The sequence below is a fragment of the Eurypyga helias genome, unplaced genomic scaffold (assembly GCF_000690775.1).
Source record: "Eurypyga helias isolate BGI_N326 unplaced genomic scaffold, ASM69077v1 scaffold22640, whole genome shotgun sequence".
In the NCBI taxonomy this organism is placed as follows: domain Eukaryota; kingdom Metazoa; phylum Chordata; class Aves; order Eurypygiformes; family Eurypygidae; genus Eurypyga; species Eurypyga helias.
This window is the reverse complement of record NW_010226590.1, coordinates 31,787-53,512: the sequence shown is the minus strand read 5'-3', so window position 1 is coordinate 53,512 and position 21,726 is coordinate 31,787. Positions and strand designations below refer to the sequence as shown.

Below are 21,726 nucleotides of genomic sequence, written 5' to 3'. Positions count from 1 at the left end.
CATTTTCTTCCTTTTCCTCAAGCTTCGCACGTGGGAAAAATGACTTACGTCTTCAAATTGACTTGGGTTGATTTCCTTTTCGATCAGGGTAAGGACAGCTTCGAGCCGCCGTTCAAATATGACTCCTTCCACCTCAACAAACAAACCGCATGCCTGGGCAGCCAACCTCCTGTGCAAGCTCTGCCAACAGAAAGAGTAACACCCCTCGTTAATTCCCGGTAATCAAATCCTGCAGCTCCCGTGGGCAGGAGCACGTAGCAACCCTTATTTCTGCCTGCAGCAACAGCATCTTAAGAGAAGCTGCTTTTCAGAGCGCTACTGAAAAAGGAGATGCTGCCAGCTAGGGACAAAAGCACTCCACGGCACAAGTTATCCCTGGAAACACACCCTAACACTGAATGCTAAAAGGCTTTTTCCAGCCCAGTTCCCAGCTGCAGAGCTCCGGGGGCCACTCTGCACCCTTTGGTTCTTCACCAAAACCACCTACAGCATCAGCAGTTCCCTACATCTGTGCAGCTTTATGAAGCTACACCCTGACTTGCTCTGACTGGCAAGAGCTATGGCATCGAGCACGGCTTGAAACAGCTTTCATTCCAAGCAGGATCTTGCCCGCGCTCCTTTCCTACAACTACTACATCAGGTACAACCGCCAATCCACCAGGCCTGGTACTAGCAATCTCCCCCTTGCCTCAGACCTTACTCAGCCCCCTGAGCTCAGCCCCGGTCAGTGAAAGGACCAAAGAATACCTTCTTGCTGCGAAACCACTCTGTGACCAGCGAAAACATCAGATCTTGTTTTTCATTGCTTATCTTGCCGAGGAGAGATTTACACGTCAACGCCGCCATCTTTTTGCATTTGGCAGAGTCATCATTTATCATCATCATACAGAGAGAGAGAAAAAACAGCCCACAGTATTTGTGGAGGAGATCCTGGAAAGAAACAGCCGTTAGTCAACCGCACATCCCCAGGGAGCTTCTGGCATTGGGGGGTGAAAAGAGGGCTATGTGTTGCATGGCATGCAGGAATGACCTGAGCGGCATCCGCGTCAAGGCAGGTGAACCGCAAGGACGGGATGATCCAGCTACTGGAGCACACAGGGAGCGCACAGCAGCCCCAGCCCTGCTCCAACTCACATGTCCCTGGGGAGGGGACCTCAGAGGGCAGCTCCATGCCCAGCTCTCACTGAAACAGGCTCAAGTCCCTCAGCGCTGCAGCCATGAGCCCAGCGGTCCTCCTCTCCGAGACGGCAGCTCTCTGCTACTTCACAGAGTGCTGGGCACCACGCTGAGATACGCAATCTAATCGGCGGTGGTGAAGCACAGCTTACTGTGCGGAACTGCCCTTCCTTCCCCCCAGATCCTTGCCCGAGTGCACTTCTCAGTGTCTCCTGAATGCTCAGGCAAGCTCCGGCTGCAGAGCTTCAAGGCAGCTTGGCATTTTGCTTACTTACCCTGCACAGATGCACGGTTACTTTCTAGCTTTCATTTTGATCCACCCCACGGAGAAGCCCTCCCTCTCCAGTCAGGCCAACAAACCAGATATGATACCTCACATACCCATACAGCCAACAGTGTCCCTCAGAATGTTAAGAAACCCCCACTAGGAGAAAACTCCAGACTTCACTTTCTATTCCTGCCCCATTTCCTAAACTGGTTGTGTTTCTTCCTGGCATAAATCACCACCACCGAGTTTATCCAAACTCCAGCTGACAGAGCTGTATTTTCCTGGCAGACCAAGCACGGTAGATAAAGAAGTGCTGCAGACTTTCCGGCGTGTCATTTCTCTTTTGGAGCAGTGCCAGGCTCTTTAGAGATAAGTGAATGTTCTGCTCACGATAAGAGATAACAGGAACTACCAAGTGCTTCCAAAATACACTGCTCTGAAAACTGCAAGCCGCAGTAACCCCCTGACGCTTCCAACACCAAGGGGCGCTCGTTACCTTTGGGAATGTGTCCAGGAGGTACGCAATCATCTCCAGTGCAGATTCCCTTCCAGTTTCATACTCATACCTGTGAGGAAAGGATTAATGGTCAGGGCTGGGTTAATACTCCAGCAAGGTGCCAACAATTTACAAGAACGGCCAATGCCAGAAACACACGCTGACAGGGATCTTCCTGCAACAGCTCCTAGACCTGGCCTGGTACTTAGGAGAAGAGAAGCAGCAGGGCCATCAGCTCCATCCCTCAGAGAACGGGCATAGCGAGGGAAACAGGCAGAAAAGGGCTCCGGCCAACCGGAGTCAGCACGGCCACGCTGCGCGATGGTGCTGGGGGATGCAGTAAACTACTGTCACCTTGAGCAAGGGAGGGGTCACGCTCAGGAGGAGGTTGCAGGCACACTGCTCCTGCTGACGTGGTGCAGTTGGTCTCAACTGTGCCTGCAACCGCACTTGAGACCATCGCCGTGGGACTGCAGTCACATAAATGCACCTTCCCTTATTCTTCCTGGATTTTCCAGCTCCCCTGGTTCACAACCGGTGAGCTGATTAACCACTAAGAAACCAACAGAACCTCTGCTGACAAAGAGATAAACAACAGCAAAACCAGGTGTGAAACAGGGAAGAGACAAAGGACTTGGCTTACCAAACAGCCTCTGGAAAAGGGGAGTGTTTTAGAGGTAGGAAAATCAAGACTTGAGCCACACCCTCTGCTCCTCACTGACAGCCCTCTGGCACACAAGGTGGCCATTAAAGTCATGTTTAAGCAAAAAAGTTCTTTCCTGACAGAGATGTCAGGAATACAAACTCACTCCAGCTGCGCGAGCACGAACTCCAGATTGGGTTTCAGCTTGTCTCCAAGGGGGTAGTCCAGAATATATTTTAAGTAAATCTGGAAAGAAAAAAAACAACACAGAGAGAGGTTACAAGAAACACTCAGGAAAGCATGTAAAAAGGTTGGGAAGAAAATATAGTGACAGAGCAGCAAGTTTACGGGAATCATCCCCTTCATCCCGTTTCTATTAGATGAAGTGCCAACTGCTCTCAAGCTCTGTGCCCAGAACAGGATCTGCAGGAGACTGACAACTGCCAGATCGCTGTGCACCAGGCCCAAGAACTGAAGCCAGCCGGATAACAAGGGGAACGAGGACTCGTAGGAAGGGGAAACAGGGTTAGGGGCTCAGCAGGGCTAAGGCACATGTCTGTGAGAGCTGGGATGGACACAATAAGCCCTCCAGCCTGTTAGGCAGCTGTAGGTAAAGATGAAAGACCTTCTGTTCTACCAACCTGCCTGCACTGGACTCGCACCGGCTCACTCTGACCCGTGATGGCCAGCTGGGCAACCTTCTGCAGCACATCATCAATTTCAGGGACAATCAGCTTCCTGGATAAAATAGCCTAAAAATGGGAAAGCACAGCTGGAGTCAGGTCATTTTGCTTGCAGTGTGAGATGCAGTGCTGTAACCTGGGACTGCACTGGGCTCACGTGGTACATTAACACCGATGTGATGCAAAAAACATCTTCAGACACCGAGCAACTTTAAAAAAAAAAAAAGGGGTGGCTTACAAATGTGTATCTGTTCCTTCTGGACAACACAGAATGCCTGGTCTAATGTTGATACTTCAGCAAAAACACCCTCAGATTCAAATACCCTCACGTGCAGGTGCATACAACAGCCTCCCAAGCCATTTGAAAGAGTGAGTACAAGTCAAACATGAAAGCTGTGCTGCCTCCCCTCCCCAGGTGAATATAAGAACGCCTTATAACGAACAAGAATGCCTTAAAAGCATGCTGTGGCCGTTCCTGACGTGAGATTGTACAGCCTTTCACCAGGAGGCGGAAGCCCTTCCAGAGGCTCAGAGAACCCGTACCCCTGCTGCACAGAAATACCTTGAGAAGGCCAAAGGCAGTGGCTTGGCGCGATGAATCGTAAATGTCTTCTTCGGCGAAGCCAAGCAGCACTTGGAGCTGTTTGCTTGTTATCTGACTCTTGGCGTTCTTCACGAGTATGGTCACACACTACAGAACCAAAGCGCACACTGTCAGGGCACACGCAGTGCCGTAAAATACAAGCCCCCACCAAAGCCTGGCTCCATTTCCCGCACTCAGGTTTGACCAGACAACAACTGCTGCTCTGACACATGCAGCTAACACCGTTCGCATCACGTTCCACTTTCTGCGGGCAATGCTGAGACAAAAACTGAATGCAGGCAGACACACAGCTTCAGAGCGGTTGTTGAAAGGAGTGGGGATGCTCAGAGACATGAGCCACGGAGCAGGAACACAACCAGGGAGAGGGAAAAATTCTGGCGCTGGCATTCAGCATAAAACGACTCAACTTTCCCTTCTGATCAGGAAGCTGTCATTAATTCAGCAACGCACCTAGGAGACATCAGCAGAAGACACTGCCTACTGAGTGTAGGTATTGCGACTGTTAGTTGCCCCCTCGCCCTGTCTCATGTCAGCTGCCAGGGTGTGCTCCGGTGGACGACGTTAACAGCCAGCTCCCCGAGCATGGCACTGACTAAAGCCCCTCTAAAGGCAGGCTGGTAACAAGATGCTGTTGTAAGGAAGAAAGAAGGCAAACGGGCGTCTGTAGAAACACTTCTTCAGGTCCAAGCTGTGCGGTTTTCGGGGGTAACTTTCAGTCTGCACTTGGGAAAGAATCAGCAGGGCCACGTTTCCCTCACTACCCTGTGATCTCCAGACTACCTTGCCAGGGACGGCTGCAGGAGGGATCTGCAGTTTCACAAGTCTCATTCTACAGAGTTAATCCTGAAGCAGACAGGAGCAGGGCTGGGTCTGACTTACTTTGAAACAGCTCACAACCAGGTGAAAATTCTGGCCTTTGGCTATTCCTGTCTTGGCAAATTCTTTCAGCAAAAGGAAAAGCTGCTTGATCAGTGGCTCCAGATTCGTGCTGACGGAAGGCAAAGGGAACTTTAAAATCCACACCAAGCACTGCAGAGCACCTGTTATCACCTGTCAGAGAGGGCCAAAGGACAGCACATGGGTACAACAACACCGAGAGAACACTTTTCCACCCTGTTACAGACAGGGTCAGGCTACCTACAACTGTGGTAAAATGCAATTAGCTAACAAAAATCAACCTCTTTCAGTCCATTCATATGTAATACAAAGGGCTTCTCAGTTCTAAAAATACTATCTGCTACTCCCTAATTCTCTAGCTGTGATTTTAATAGGTAAAGACATTAACATAGTGCTGATTCAGCAAATGGCAGGCAGAGCTGCCTGCAACGCATACAAGTTGCTCTGTCAAAATCCCAGGGCACCTGAAAGCCCTGCTCTAGGTACCTGATAGCGTAGAAGGCATGCCTTCCCCTCCGTGAAACTCAAGGTTTACCAGATTCCCTCCTAAGCTCACTCAATCCCAAAGCTGCCCAAAAAGGAGGCTGCAGATTATGCCAGGAATAAAGACATTGGAGTTAGATCAAAAGAAACCATATTTGTGACAACACTGTCTACAGTGCTGACAGTCACTGTCAACACCTCCTCCTAGCAGGACAGGACGTCATAAACCTCCTCACAGAGAGCCTACGAAGTCTGCAGAGTCCTTGTGTGAACAAGCTCCAGGAGAACTTGTCCAGACTTGAACCTGCAGCACATGGGCTTCCAGAGCATTCAGTCCCCCACCAGCCACAATCCTTCCTCCCCCTTGGGATATCATGGCCTCCAACAACCCCATCTGCACCCCCACGAGATCAGGTTTGAAAACCGTCTGGCTTTCCCTCCTCGTGCAGCTCAACCGCAAGATGTCATCTGCGGGCAGGACCCTTCATAGTCGAACGGACCGAAGGAACTCCAGCTCACAACTGTACCTTGACATCCATAGATTTCAGGCAGTCTATAAGCAGCTGAACAAAAGGGTCTAACATTTCCAAAGCATGCTCCTCAGAAGAATTTACTTTGGACCTCTTCAGGCTCATGTGCAGCAGCTGGCAAAGAAAACACAGGAACACAGGACATGCATCTCAAAGTCAGGCTGGGACTCAAACCAGGCCCCACGTTGTTACAGGTTATAGTACAATTTCTGCCATAACCCATTCAAATAACTGCAACAGGCTGAGCACTTTTGATACCTCTCTAAGAGGCATCCCTGGAGTTACCACATGCAAAATAAGGCTAGCGGCTGTGTCGTTAACACAATAGATCCAGAATCCCTTCCTTTGATTACTCTTAACAAACATTACGATAGCAAAACTTTGTATCCAAGGAGATCCTTACCTGAAGTCCTGAATCAACCAAGATATACGTGTTAGTCCTGCTGCTGACTCGTGCTTTCTGCCCTCCTCTCGTGGGAGTGGGCTGGAGCAGCAGGCAGCTCTCTGGTTGCAGCCGAGGATCTGGAGGAGGGGCAACTTTTTTTCTGAAAAGCAGCGTATGGCAAAGGAGAATATTCAGATTTCAACCCTCTCCACAACAAGCTCGCTGCTGGGCGTGAAGAGTGCTGGACCGTGCTCCGCTGCTACCCACACAGCAAGCAAAAGCAGGTCACAGCCAGGAGACAGCGAAATCAAACGAACTTGAGAGCAGCGTGACAGGCGGGACTCTCAGACCTGAGAATGGTATCACTACTGCAAAGACAACAAACATGTCCTGATCTGCGGAACATCCCCACCTTCTTGTCAGTGGACAGGCCAACTTCAGTACTTCCTTCAAGCAAAAACCCCTCCTGCCACCACCCGCTGCACTTCATTTACTGAGATCTACTTCAGCTTCTGACGTCTTACAAAAACTGCTCCAAGAAGCCTGCAAACAGCTGTCAGAGGCTACAGCAAGCAGGCCGACCTAACATCAGGAACACAAGACACCCAGCTCCAGCTCCAAGCAGCAACACCACCAGACAGAGAGGAAATCTGATGGTTCTCCCCAACTCCTGCACCAGTGCCACAGCCATACAGTGCCAGCCCACAGTTTCTCTTGTTCCTGACCCCACAAAAGCACCCAGGCGGTTTGTAGCTCGCTTCTAAACACTGCTCCTCATCCCTTCGTCCAAACACCCAGATGCATATACCAGCTTACCAGATGGTGAACAAGCCTTGCTGAAGGCCCCGAGCACTTGCAAAAGTACACTCCCACGAGTCCAGCAAGTGCTCAGACTCATTTCCAAGCTTTCTCCTTGCCCCCTCGCTGCCCAAACACTTCACTTACATTGAAAACAAAGTAAATGAAAGCAAGGAAACTCTCATACATTTGATTGGGTAGATTTGAGAGCTGCCATTTCTGCAGGCAAACCTCCCAGCTGATCACAGACCATCTGGTTAACACCCTGGAACTCACTTGGCCTTCTCAGTGAGCAGAGGCAAGTTTTCACTGATGAGACCATGGCTGAGGAGGAGGAGGGATTCTGCGTTCATGTCCGAGTTGAAGATCAGCCCCGCCATGACGTGACGCAGTGCCTCATGCACCTTCCGGACTATCTTCAAGCTTGTGGTGCTCTCCAGAACCTGCAAAGGCACAACCATGAGAGTCAGGAGGGCAACGATCTGCTATCTGTATTCAGAAACCAGGGAAAAGCCAGAGCAATTCCCCCCTCATCACATGCTGCTAGAGGTGCCCAGTCCTCTAACATGAGCAGCATCCCATCGCCTCAGCTCTGCCCCAGTATCGCTCCCTTTCTCTCCAGCCTCTTCTCAGCCAGTTTACCTATCACCATCAGGACACTCCAGAGCTCATGAGCAAAACAGGGCTCCATTTCCACATGAGCTTGCGCTCTACTCAAAATCTGCCTCTCTGAAAAGGTAATTATTGCCCATGGGCAGACCCTGAACACATTTTGGTGATGCTTCCTTCATGCACAAGAGATCAAACCACGGAGCAGCCTGGCAGGACCTTGGAGCTCCAGAGGAAACGAGTTGGCAGAGGGAGAGGACATGGAGAACTCATAGTGGGATGTTTCCTCTCTAGCAGGGGTTGAAAGCTTCCCAGAATGCCACTCCCTACCCTCAACATCAAGTCTCATTTTATGAGCTGGGTGCATACTGCTTTCCAAAAGAAAAATGGGAAGCCAAAGCAGGGTTATAGAGGTAATTCCACAGTATCCACACAGAGGCTCTAGAGTTGAGCCTAAAATTCTTCTCACAAGGAATTGAGAGGGCTCAGAGTTAAGAAAGACCCTGCCTGAATTTTCTTACCTCTTTCAGTGGCAGAATAAGTTTTGTCACCTGGCCCTTCCCTATGAACTTTCCAAGAATTTCATAGGAATCGTAACTCTTGTTCTTGCGTGCTTCCATGACCTTCGAGACAATTCCCTTCACTTCCTTCTCTTCAGCTATATTCCCAAACAATTCTTGGTTGAAAATCTTTGGAAATCAGGAAAGAGAAGTGAATGAGAGGAACCAAAAAGCAGAGCCAGATTCCTCCAGCAGCAGCAGCAGCACACTAATTTTCCCCACTCACAAAAAACTCCCAGTTCTCTAGGTTTCCCACAGATCATGTCTACCTTCCCTTTGTCATCCCAAAACACCCCAGTGAGCACAGCAGATAAGGATGCTGTTCGCACCCCACTCTGTGGCGCTGTGACAAGGAGTGGGACTGCAGTCAGACATCCAAGTATACCCCACCTCCGTGGCCAGCTGAGCTCCTGGGCCCCACGCACTGCACGGACTAGACACTGACTTGCTCAGCCATTTACACTACAGGGAATCAGTAGTCTAATGTAGTATCTTAATCTTGAACCCAGTCCCTCCCAGGATACAGGGCTCAGGATACAGCCCCAGAGACACTGTGCTGCTCTACAAGGGGTCTACTAATGCCTCAGTAGAAGAGAGTCTCCTTCCTCTGCTGTACACACAATCAGCCCTGCCTGCCGAGTCCAAGACAACGGACACAAACCCATCCCCTCCCAGAACCTGCCCCAGGCACTTCGTGCTGCTCTTTCCTTCAATCTTGAATAGCTGTTACCTCAATCAGGATATCTAGGCAGGGGTCCAAATCACCAGCACTGAGCCTGGTAGTAAGGCCCTTCAGTAACAGGTTCACAGTGAAAGTCAGCACATGGAGCTAAAGGAAAAAGAACAGACCACATTTCCAAACCCCTGCATGGACCTCTGTAATGATACCGGGTGGGGAGACCCCCATAGCAGAAACATCACAACCACACACTGGAGTTCAGCTCTCCGTTTTGGAGGTAGGGTGGGGGGAACTCACTGGAAAGACAAGAATCCATGTATTGGCAGCAGGAAGAGGACCCCTGTCCCCCAACGTACTGGCAGGAGGGCTGGAATCTCCTCTTTCCCCAGTGCTCTTGCTGATATTTTTAGGCTGTGCTAATTGGCACTTGCAGTGTTACAGCAGCTTGAAGCTCTTTACACTGTGCTAATTCACACAGGAAATTGTTCTTAACCCCAACCACCGGGGCAAGGGGAAAGATGAATTAATAGCCAGAGCCTTGGCTCTGGAGCTAAGAAACAAGACTTCAGTTAGCATCACCACATCCTGCCTGTGCAGTCCCTGTAGCAACTCACCTCAGATGATGCTTAGCCCCGATGACCTTATTGGAAAGATTTCCACTAACCGTACTGGAAGCAGAAATTCATCCTTCACTTACATACCTCAACCCACTTCTTCCCTACTTACACTCTTTGGGCCCCAGACCTTCCTTTGGCACTTGGCATAACACAGACTGATGTCAGCCCTAGCAATAGTGTTTAGTTGCACTATACCAAGCTATTCTACCAGCACAAAACCATTTCAGTAGCAACTTCCCTTTGGATTCTCTTCCTAACACATTAAAAAAGAAGAAAACCTATAGGGAACAGAAGAGGAATTTCAGGATTACCTGGTACCCGTGGACAAGAGTGGATTGCATCTCTTTTAAGATGTACAGAAGGTACTGCACTCCCAATACTTCCATGATTTTAGTGATGGTGTTACGGGCTATGTCCCGGATTTCCTGAAATCTGTTCCTTAGAAACGTGCAGACTTTCAACAGGATGCTGAAAACAGAGAGAGCTTAGTTCATCCCCAAACAGAGCAGAATTAATTGCCCTGCTAGCTAAGGAGGCTGCTTTTCAGAGCCACTTACTGAAGGATTTACCAAGTCCCCTCCAAAATTAGCTTTACTGAAGTCAAATGCTGACAGAGGGGAATGTCACTAGGAAAATGAGTTTCCAAAAAAAAGGTATTTTAAGGACTGTTAGGATGCCCCTCTTGGGTTTAGCCTTGTATGTAACCACAGCTCCAGAAAGGTACCTGCAGTCATTCCCAGCACAATGACCAGCATTTAAGGAGCTCTGACGGGATTTACCTTGGCAGGTTAGCTTCCATCACTTCTTGGGGAAGACACTGCATCATCCTGACCATTGCAAAAGCTAATGGAATACGAACGACTTCATCATCATTCACCACATTGGATTTCACAAGCTTGTGCTCCTCATCTCTTTTAACCTTTTTAAGAGAGCAAGACACAACATGCTTTTAATATACACAAAGAAAGTCCTGCTTTTTCTCCACAAACCCTAGAAGAGACCAACGAGGCAAGCTGTTATCCTCTGCTGGCTACAGGAAAAACCCAGACAGTTAAAGGGCAGGTGAGACAAGTCCTTGTTTTCAGCCCAGAAGCTCAGCTGAGTGCTAGCAAGTGGCTGAGAACTTTTCAACAGGCTGCACAAAGCAGGTTGTTCCTCGTGTGGTTCAAGCCAGTTCTCAGCAGGGAAGTACAGACAGCACACGCCCACTGAGCAGAGGGTCTGTCGGTAAACTCCATGACACACCAAAGGAGATGGAGCCTCTTTTGTGCTTTCTGGAGGTGTTTCTCCAGTTGTGTCTATTTTTTTTTTTTTTTTTTAAGTCCTGCACTTCCACTGGGGTCTGAGGTAGCACCCCACCCTTTACAGCACTAGCACAGGCCTGCAAAACACCTTCCCGATGCCAACTCCTCACCTTTGCAACAATACACCTGTGCAATTTGGGCAGGATGCTGATGGTAACTGTGTCTTGAATGTGTTTGATCAGACACTCCAGCTCCTCTTTATTTCGGGGTAAGAAAGAAACCGGTTTGGTCACTTGCTCAGCATCTTCAGATGTCTCAGCTGCTTGCTTGGGTTCTGCTGGCTCCTCGGGGAGATTCTTCCCTTTCTTTTCCTCAACCACCTCCTCTTCTCCTTCACTCTGCTCCAGCTCCATGGCTTCTTCAGCCTCCACCACTGGCTCAAGGTCCATGGCAACAGCTTCTGTCAAGTAATTGTCAATAGCGCAGGTCAAAAAGGAGGCCACAAAAACTTTTGTGATGGCTTTGTTCTGGACAAAGCTCCAACCTCTCATCAGGGACAGCAAACAATCAGTAAGCAGAATTGTTTTACTGGGTAGAGGAGCTCTGGCATGCCGGTTTCTGATAACCGCCCCTCTGGGCTAGGCTTAAAGCAGAGGCTCCACAGACAGCTCAGCAAATGTCAGAGTGCCTGAACCTCTGAGAGCTGCCATTCACTTATGTTTGAGCATTTCACAAGGCCAGAGGTACTGAGAAGCACAGCTGTGAGAGATCCTCCACCTCCCTCAGAATACCCCAAAGGCCATGACACAGGTAACCACAACAGTGAAGAAGCCAAAGATATCACTTCTTCCCATGAAGCGGTGGCGGCAGCAAGGCAAGGACACACAGCACCTTTCTCAGGCTGCAGACAAACACGAGAGCAGCCAACGTCAAGGACAAAACACTCAGATGCGTCAGCAGCCGCACGGGTGGGTGCAGACCTGGGAGAATTTTCGTAAACCCAGCCCGGGCTGTTGAGGCTAATGGAGGCCAGGGATGGAGGGGTAATGTGGAGACTGTTCTCCCCACCTCGCCTCACTGTCACCACACAGGAGGGCAGTCGGCATTGCTCCTGAGAAGGCAAGGCAAAACTAGCTTCCAGGGTGCGCATTTTGAAGAGCTGGGAGTAGCTGACTTCAAGACTAGAACACAACACTTTGATCAGCTGTGCTTTTGAGATGTTAGAGGCAGCGTTTCTACAATCAGGAGCAGAAAGCTCACCTTGGTTGTCAAGCGTCACAAGCTGCTTTTCAAGCGTTTCATGGTCAAAGTGAAAGGCTTCCAGCACTGTCTCTAACAAGCTGTGGAAGGAAAACACACACAGAGATCAGCCCTCCCCACAAAAAGGAGAGGCTGCAAAGACCAACACAACAGAAAACCTTAGAAGTGCTTTTTGGAAAACTCCAGAGTCAGTGACACTGAAGCACAGGAAGGTTTACCCTGAAGTAACAACCCAGGAAATAAAACCTGGTTGTTTTCCAGCTAGATGCATTCTGTGACCCCTCAGACAGCTCTACTACAGCAATGGAGGTGTGCCAGGAGCAGGGACAGCCTGAAGCAGCAGCTGCTATCGCTGGCATGCACTCTGTCAGACACTGCGAGAAAGTAACGACCTGTTGATCCTCCATAGCTGCACAGCCGTGCCCACTTTCACTTGCATAAGCCTGCCTCTAAGTCAGCAGTCCCAGGGAAGAGGCTAAAATCCATGTGATAGTCCTCAAGATGCTGAGTGTTGCCGTAGCAGTCCTTGGAGGAACCCAGAGCAGCATCGCTCACAGTACCTACCTGACTCCCAGCTTCGGACTGATCTGTCCCGTCTGCAGGACATGGATGAAGTGCTTCAAGTGGTACAAGTAGGCTGACCATGAGAGGTGTCGGCAGACAGCTCCAACAACTTCAACCGAGGCTGTTACCATGTTTTCATGCTGCCCAGAAGAGAGAAATTCAGATGCCGTTAGCACTCCTGATGAACGTGTGTCTGAAGCATACAGTGTCTGTCCAGCAGGGATGCTTGGCATTCAGCTGTTTAGATCTCCTCCTGACCACCAGGTGAAAAGGAAGTAAAGGAAAATCGGAGCTCACCAAGCAGATCCCAGCCCCACTTCCTGCAAACATTTCTGCACAGGTTTCAGTTTTCTCACACAGCTGAATCTATGGGCTCACTTGTGTGAAGAAATAAAGGCCAGTCGAGATCTCTAACCACACACGAGGCACGTTGCCAGGCTACGCTGACCAACTAGAAATACCCATTTCTGATGTCAAATAAAACGCGTTTATTTCTTCACCAAAGTTTCCATCAGCCCGTTTTACCTCCCACTGGCCGAAGAGCCACTGCAGTCGCCCTACTGACGGGGGCAGGGCTGGGTCCTGTGCCTGCGCTCTCACTGTTCCAGCTTCACAAGAGTATTTCTGACAGTGAGTTACGGCATTTGCTCGGTCTGTCAGGAGCAGCTCTGCTGCTCTCCTGATAGCGTGCACGGAACTTCAGCAGTGTGAAGCCTTGCTTTCCCAAGTCACAAGTAGGAAGTCTAGCCACACCGACACTGCAAGTAATTTCACTGCGTGTATTTTCAATAAAATGCACGTAAAGTGGCTAACAAAATGTCACCCTTCAAACTTTAATTATAAAACCCCTAATGATCTCAGAGGTTTTTAGCCAATTCCTGCAGTTCCCCCACAACTCCAGACAAAACAGTATTTATTCCCACCTCGTAATTACTAGGCACAGTCTGTGTTCCCCACCACACACGTTCTGCTGCCAGACAGTGACTAATCTCACAACTGAACAGGAAAAGAGCAGTTTGGAGGCAGAGGGAAAAAAAATAACCACCTGATTACAAATAACACAAACAAATATAACCCCAAGTTAAAAAAAAAAACAAAACAACCCCCAAACAGTTAAGACATCCACCTTTGAGAAACAGGGGAGGTTTGGCAGATCCAGGATTGGGGCCAGACTGCAGCTGCACCTTCCAACCCCTCTTTCTGCCCCCAGAAGCACAGTGCTTTTGGCTGAAAGGGGAACACTCACTCAGCCTTTTAAAGTGGTTAGTCTTTAAAAGAACACCATGCAAGAAAGGTGAAAACACTCAAACAGCTGCATTCAATTTAAAAGCCTACCTTAAGCATTTTTTCATTAAAAATGGCAGTAGTAGCGTAAGGCATGATGTAGTTCTGCAGGGATTTCGAAGACAGCACAAGATTTTTTTCAGTGAGATGCTTAGCCAGTTTCCTCAGAGCTCGTGCTCTCCTGTGGATCTGACCCAAACACAAGGGATGGTGAATGAGGTGGTGCTCCAGCCACAGCCAGCACCTGGAGCACATACATTCAGCAGTTCCGGAAGTGCCTCAACTTTAAATAACGACACACATATTATGACCGTGCCCTTTTCCTTCAGCCTCTGGGCTTTCACTAGCCTTTTGCCTCAAAAGATATTCCAACTCAATGGGATACCTCCCCGTGAATTCAGAGTCATTACTCTTCCATCTTCAGGTATCAGACAAGGGAGGCGGTTTATACAGGGTGGGAAAGCCTGATAATATTACAAGGAAACAACTGATACTCTACATTTCACTACAGATACAGCAAAGACACTGACTGCATCTCTGAAAGCAGGACAAGTGCTGTATTCTCATACTGCAAGAAAACTGATGCTTTGGAAAACCCCAGAGTAAAACACTTTGCTTTGGCAGGGTGAGAAAGGCACCAGAGAATGCCTGTTGCCTTTTACCTGCATGTGCTTCATGTTCTCAAAGAAGTCCATGTCGGGATCATGGCGGTTGGTCAACTGGACCAAATCCCGGAATTCGGGATTTGCTGGGAACGTTTGAATGAGGCAGGAAAGCAATGATGTGTAGTCCTGCTGGATGCTCTGCAAACAGCAAGCAGTGAACGTTAAGTACCCTTCGAAGAGGTTGCTACACCCTCCCCCAAACAGCAGTGTTGTCCTTTACAAGTGTTTCAGGCCAACAAGTCCTGTTCTCTGGTAACTGCAAACACACCTTGATTTTGGACTGCACATAAATTAAAAGTCTCCCCTCCAAAGGATGAGCTGCAACTAAGAAAAGCTGAACAATGGCAGAGCAGCATCAAACAGCTGAGTTCTCTAACTTTTTAGGTTTTCTGTAAGATTTCAAACGAAGGGTAAGCTTACAGTGGGAACCTGCACTTCTTACCCAGCACGGAACTTTGAGAACTCATCCATAAAATGCCTCATACACCCTGGTGCCCCGAAGACAGATGGAGACGTGCAATCAGGTAGCAGTGCCTTACCTCAGTCTTACTCTTCAGCCCCCTTCTTACAGACTCCAGGAGAGTGTGCTGGATTAACTCCTTGTAGTCATCTTCTGTGTGGTCGATTTCTGCCAGTCGGTGGATAAAACTGGTCAAGCAAAGGCTCGCATTGTCACTAAGAGCCATATCCCCTAGCTGGGCAGATGAAGAAATTGTACCATGTGAGTCTGGATAGGACACCCTGTTCTCCCCAGAAAGCTGAACTACACTACACCCAACATGGCCTGTGGCTACTCAGTAACTCTCGAGTCCCTTCCTGCAGAAGTTATAGTCACGAATTAATGCCCACTCTACGTTTTAGATTTACCAGCAGGCCCGCACAACCGGAGTACGCTGCAACAAAGAGAAAAGCAATATGCTTTTCAATATGCTTTCAATATGCTTTCAAGACCGCAATATGCCTTTTAATCAGTACAATTTGGCAAATCGGTTCCAGGGCTTGCTGAGAGAAAGGTGTGCTGCACTTGGGCGAGCCTTCTTGCTGCACTGTATTTGCCCTTCAAACACACAGATGAAGAGGCATGCAGACAAAACCCAAGAACAGGTGTTTGTAAGAAGACTCAAATACGCTCTCTGAATGTTTCGCAGTGTCAGAAAACCGGCCAATGGAAATAGCTTGGAAGTTCGATTCACCACAGGCATGTGGTGCACAAAGCAAGAGAAGGAACATTCGGCCAACCTGGATGGTATAGAAGCAGTTGTGCATAACGGGGATGAGGAAGTCAACATCCACTGCTTGCATCTCCTTGATGTGGGCTGTGATTGACTGGAATGCTGACAGACGGACATCGAAGTCAATATCATCGAGGTGTCGTTGATCAAAGGCATTCAGCTAAGAGAGGGCAACAAGTCGTCCATGAAAAAGCCCCGAAACACGACAACGCAATGTTGGGGGAAAAAGTGCGCAAAGAAACTGTACATACCTTAACAACATCAGTAATATACTTCAGCCCACTGTCCAAATCAGATAATGTCTGAAAAGAAACATAAAAGAAAACAGTTTAACTGTTATAGTTGTTAAAAATTTGGAGAAGTCAAGGCTTTACCATTTGAGACAAAAAATAAAGCAAGCAACAACATCAATCTTTTTCCTGTTAGAGGCTTAATAAGAGCCATTCTTCCATAAGTTGGAAGAATCTGTGAGAGAAGAATACAAATAAAAATCACCTTCAGGCTGCTGAAATAAATTCTTATTTCATAAAGATACAGGATTCGATACAGATTAAGTGTGATTTATTTGGCTTGTCTTGCCCAAAAGAACCCCGGTGATGTTCACATCAACCGGGCTGTAAGCCAAAACTTCTACAAATCTTCATGCAGCTCATTAATTTCTATCATATACAGTTCTGTTACCTTCACTTAACAGATAATGTAGATTAAAAAGATTTTTAAGCTCATGCACAGCAAAACCAAATACTATTTATTTTGTTCTTGATCTCTTAGAACAAGTAGAAGAAGCACAGACAGGTAAAAATGCAATACCTGAAACACCAAGCACAACTTATGTCGAGACAGTTTGTTCTGGATGACAGAAAAAAGCTTTGCCAGTGGTCTGAGAAAGCTTGTAGGGTCTGAGCAATGCCTCAGCAAGTTCTGCACTGTCTCCAGAATGTCGATCTCTGTACCCTGAAAGAGACAGATAACTGTCAATAAATACTGAAACCTCATGGGATATTTTCATTTCCTTGGGAGACATTTCAAGACACAGAGTGAACCTAAACACGTTGCTGTGTTTTATTCAGATCACGGATATCGAACGAGAACAACGAATTCAGAGGACACACTCACTGCAATCATCCAAACTCTCAGGAGCACTTGCAGCCACTCAATTAGACACAAGCACAGAGTTAGAAAAGAGTGCCATCATGATGAAGCCCTGTCTTTTGTGTCTTTCCTCAGATGACTCAAAAGGTCAGGAGAACTAACAGCATTAAAAAGTAGTCTTTAACCTGTGAAACGAACATTAACAGCGCCATATACTTATATGATCTCCCTGAATGGAAATCCTATTTGGTCCCCTAATGACTCACAGATGCAAAAACCAAGACTCCTCTGTGAACAATTACATGACCACTTGCAAAGCAGAAGCTACAGGTTGCTGCCCAGCAGTTCTTTCTGTAAACCTAAAATCTCTCACTGAGCAACTGCATGTCTTTTAAGAAAAAGAAGACTCAAGCCTTGACCCAAGGACTCGGGCATCAAGCTGAATAATCAATATAGTCCCACCTACAATGAATGACTCCGTTTTTGAACAAGGTTTGGCAGAGGGGGAAACCCAGACAAAATAGTCTGCCGATATCCTCAGTGCTTTATTTATTCAACAGTTTACAAAAGCCTAACCCATGGGAAGTTCTGCTTCCTTCAACTGCAGCCCATATGCTTTGCATGCCTGAGGAATTTAGGATTTTAGGGAAGTGTCAGTTCCGAGGTACACTCCTGTACCCACAGATGGATTTTTTAGGAGTGGAAGGAGAACAGGGAGCATGTTAACAGTACTGTATGTTTGCCTTTCAACCTGCAACAGCCCAACGTAGCGCTGCTCATTACCCAGCATCTACTACACACTCAACCATACACATTCATACTGCTGGCCAGGCGCGGTGGCTTTGGGGTGCATAAAATCCACAGTGAAGAGGAGCATTTATTTCAAACACAGCAAGCAATTTGACAGATTGACTACAGTGGCAAAGAAGGTAAAGACTGCATAAAAACTTCTGCAGACCTTCCCCATGAAAAGGAGGAACAGAGTCAGCCTGGGCACTGGCACCCCTGCAAAGTATCTGGCGATTCGTACCCACCAACACTCAATAGCACAGCGTTCTGAGCAGACCACAAGCACACTGCGACTTGATTTCAGGCTAATCATGAAAAACGGCACGTAACCAGCAAGATTTTCAACTGCATCTTAAACAAAAATACTTTATTAGGAGAAAAGCATATGTTTAATAGGGAGGCAAAGTAATTTCTACCTACCTGCTCCATGTTACTCTGATAAAGGAACGGCAACAGAAGGCTCACAAGCACTGAATTCTGACTCTTTTCCTGTATAAATTTGCTGATCCTGCACAATAAAGATGAGGTATTTTATATCAATCCAATCACCAGTACAGAGCAAAGAAGAACTCAGCCAGCACTAATGCCACATTACAGGACTCTGTCAGCTAATCCAGGCCGATAGAGCATAACCACGAAAACCACAGTCAGTTCCACATGACCGCAGGTATTCCTGTACCTTTTCCTACCCCCGAGAGGCACTGGTTTTGAGTACCAGCAACAGAAACAGCTAGAATCAATTCTTGAATACTTCTCGTCTCAGTCACCAGCAACTTGCAAGGTCAATGACAGACACAGGTATTTTTAACTGTTTTAAATTTAAATAGCTTGAGGCGTAATGTTTCTTAATTTGGAACTAAAAGACGCTTCTTTCTTCCCTCCTTCCAACTTTTTAACTGTTTAGGAGCTCTAAAGAATCACTTACTTGGAAAGTATGCTCAGCTCTTTGCTGACTTGAGCTCTATACTTCTTCTTTTTCACCTTCTCCACGTTTAACATTGTTTTGCTGAAGTGCTGAAGTATGGCAGGAACATGTGGCATAACAAGGCGGCAACCTAGGCTGAGGGTCTCTGTAAGGGATGCAACAGTTAGCAACACCCAACTCCGTGCTGCAAACAACGGCATCCAGCCCTACGCAACCAAAGGGGGAAGCACAGGCAAAGGAGTTTTCATCGGTGGCAGCAAAAAATCGGTGGCAGCTATGAATGTGCAGGGCCCTGCCTGCTGGGCACATGCACCAGCACTTGCTGAGACCAAGCCTAACGCCTCTAAGCTGGGAACCAAAGAAAGCACACACAGAGAACAAAAGCAAGTGTGAGCTTATCAAAAGGCACCAAGGACGTTCCTCAAAAGCAGTAACTGTCTACTGCAACGGCTGGAGCATTTATAGATGTAGTTATCTTTATTCTACCACTGACCTCTTGGGCAAACAAAAGCTGCCATAAGAAGAGCACAGCAGTAAGTGCTCTCCTTTCCACGACCTTTGAGTGTTACAGGTGAAAGAAGGCTCCCAGCATCAAACACAGCACACCACCCTTCCTGTCTACTACCACCCAAAAGAGAAAAGGAATCAGTGGCAGGTCTTTCTTATCAAGAAGCACAGACTAAACATCAGTGATACACAACCATGTGCATATGGGACTTTTATATAAAACTTGATGTCAGGCTCAGAGTCAAGTCAGCAATGAAGTTCTTGAAGTTATCATATCAAAGCTTCACAGACGAAACACATCGACAGCACAAACATTTTCCTTCTCCATAAGGAATTTCTCCATGCTCAGCATCCTGACACTCAAATGTGGAGATCTCTAGTCATTAGACAAGCAGGACTTTACAGTTTTTGAGCCTGCCAAGACAAATTTGTACATTGATGTTTCCATCTCCACTGGCAGGTCACCTTCCCTGGTATTCTCAGCCAGCGCAAAGACAGCCTCATCATAATCTAACACCTCCATCCGAAGCACCCATGGGGCCCCTCACGACTCTTACACAGGCATACCTTCTGTCACATCACCAGCGGCCATGACAACACAGTCAGTCACGCTCAAACTGGAAACCTGCTCCGTGGGTTCGAAATCTGGGCTGTTGAGAAGGTTGTCAGCTACGTCCATCACAAGACTGGATGTGGCCTCAGACAGATTCTTAGCTGACAGCACAGCAAATACGTTTGACAGTATATCACACTCCGGGTGCTCTGGCTGCTGCTTGGCCAGCAGGGGGAAATACCTGAGAGAGAGATTATAAAACAGCTTGGCTGAACATTTAAGTTCAGAACTTTATAATTCTTTTGTGCAAAAAGTCACACAAAAAGATGACGACTGTCTTCTGCTTCAAACAAGGAAAAAGCACAAAACAGAACGACAGTGTCATGATAAACAGGCAAAAAGTCACACAAAAAGATGACGACTGTCTTCTGCTTCAAACAAGGAAAAAGCACAAAACAACAGAACGACAGTGTCACGATAAACAGAATGAATAGAGGTTGAGAGGTCATCAAGTCCCTTTTCTTGCTTCACCTAAACCTAACCCTTTCTCCAAGATGTCTGCCCAAGTCTGGAGTTAGTCTGCTCCCAACCTACTGGCCCAATACCATTCTTACAGACACCTGTATACGAAGTTCTTCATGCCTACAAATGACAGTTCTTAAACCAGATACTGGATACTTCAGCAAAGGAAAAGCAGTGAGTCTGTGGAAGAGGCAAAAAATCACCCAAGACAGCCAAGTTGGAATTTCTCACAGCATCTGCATCAAAAAAAACCTCTCTTACAACTTTCAGTATCAGAATCTGGGTCACAGATTCTGTGCTGAACCTACTCACATTCTTTCATAAAATAGAAGGATATATGGAATCGAAGAACATGAATGAGATGATGTATTGTAAAACTGACTTCCTATCTCCCAAGAAGTCACTGATCAGACACAGACATATTCTAAGAAGTCAGCCCTCCTCCTCACCTGTCAGCTGGGTTTGGGCTACAATATATGGGGAAAGCAGCCTACTAGGAAGAGAGTAATTGCATAAATTGGAAAGCTTTCCAACCACACCTGGACTGCTGCCAAAAGAACAACAGTCTAACGGAAAAAGAAAATACAGGTTTTGACACAATTATTTATAACCTGTTAGTGTGCTTTTCTCCTTGAATTTTGTGTATGCAGGAAGAGTACTTACGCTTCTTAGCGAGGCGAACACTTACCTGGGATTCTTACTCCAGGTATGAATGAGTTTGAGCAGAAAAGTTGGAGCATATTGACTCTCTGAAGCCAGTCTGCAGACCTATAGGAGATAAAAATCAGGAATCAATGCAACACGAGTAGGTAAAGCCACTTGAAACCCTCATCTCTCACAAAGACATCACCACCATCTGTAGTTTATCTTTCTTTAGAGAGTAATTTCATCATCATTTTTCCAGCTTCCTCAATATTTGAGGAATCACCCCTAGATTATCTTGCTCCTATTTAAACACTATTCCAGCTATCATTTTGGCCTCCCCTCGAAACTGGCTGCCCACAGACCCTCACATTTGCTGCAGAGTCATAGCAACCTCTCGGACATACCCGAGATCTCAAGCGCAACAAACCAAGGCTCACTCCTCCCACACTTCCCATGCCCTGGCCACAGCACCTGCCATTCCAGCATCTGCTCCATGTCTGTCTCCATGGCCTCACGGCTATAAACGCACCTTCTCTGCTCACGGAGAGGCTCGAGCCCCTCCACACTCCGGGAATGGGATCTCCTAACAGGGTTCTGTGTCCAAAACAACCCCACCTAACAGCTGCCCAGCCTAAGCCCTGCACAGTAGCTGCTGCTCCTTTACAGTACTGGACACAGGCAAAAGAAACCCAGTGCGTAGGTCTGGCTCCCCCCTCTCTACCACTCCATAGCCCAGCAGGCTGCACGCAAGTCCCACAGCTGGGTTTCCACCCCGACCACAGCTGGACTGGCTGCAGGGCACCGTTACCCAGCACACAGGGAGCTGAGGCTCCAGTGCACCTGGGGGCAATAGCCAGGATGTGGGGTTTGAACAAGCTCAGTCTGGGCTCGATGTCTGAGCATAACAGAAGGGAAGGCAGGTCTGACCATCACAGCCAGGCTCTTGGAAAGCTGCTTCTCCTGCCCTCAAAGGTGGTAGTTATTGCTCTGCACAAGACACAGCTTTTCTGAATTAT

General features: G+C 47.7%; 1 protein-coding gene across 1 annotated transcript in view; it reads right to left on the bottom strand.

Annotated features, from left to right (window-relative positions):
* Positions 1-21,726, bottom strand: part of UTP20 (UTP20, small subunit (SSU) processome component, homolog (yeast)) — a gene marked incomplete at its 5' end in the record, with an annotated part of 60,321 nt that overhangs the window by 7,137 nt on the left and 31,458 nt on the right. Inside the window, 27 exon segments of the mRNA XM_010153706.1 lie at positions 49-180; positions 748-930; positions 1,941-2,010; positions 2,750-2,829; positions 3,225-3,335; positions 3,829-3,957; positions 4,750-4,920; positions 5,778-5,894; positions 6,184-6,325; positions 7,240-7,406; positions 8,094-8,261; positions 8,863-8,961; positions 9,740-9,896; positions 10,208-10,347; positions 10,843-11,132; positions 11,933-12,012; positions 12,497-12,636; positions 13,832-13,969; positions 14,443-14,583; positions 14,985-15,140; positions 15,685-15,837; positions 15,929-15,979; positions 16,488-16,631; positions 17,979-18,066; positions 18,484-18,628; positions 19,558-19,784; positions 20,754-20,833. Coding sequence (XP_010152008.1) covers positions 49-180; positions 748-930; positions 1,941-2,010; positions 2,750-2,829; positions 3,225-3,335; positions 3,829-3,957; positions 4,750-4,920; positions 5,778-5,894; positions 6,184-6,325; positions 7,240-7,406; positions 8,094-8,261; positions 8,863-8,961; positions 9,740-9,896; positions 10,208-10,347; positions 10,843-11,132; positions 11,933-12,012; positions 12,497-12,636; positions 13,832-13,969; positions 14,443-14,583; positions 14,985-15,140; positions 15,685-15,837; positions 15,929-15,979; positions 16,488-16,631; positions 17,979-18,066; positions 18,484-18,628; positions 19,558-19,784; positions 20,754-20,833 — 3,699 coding nt within the window.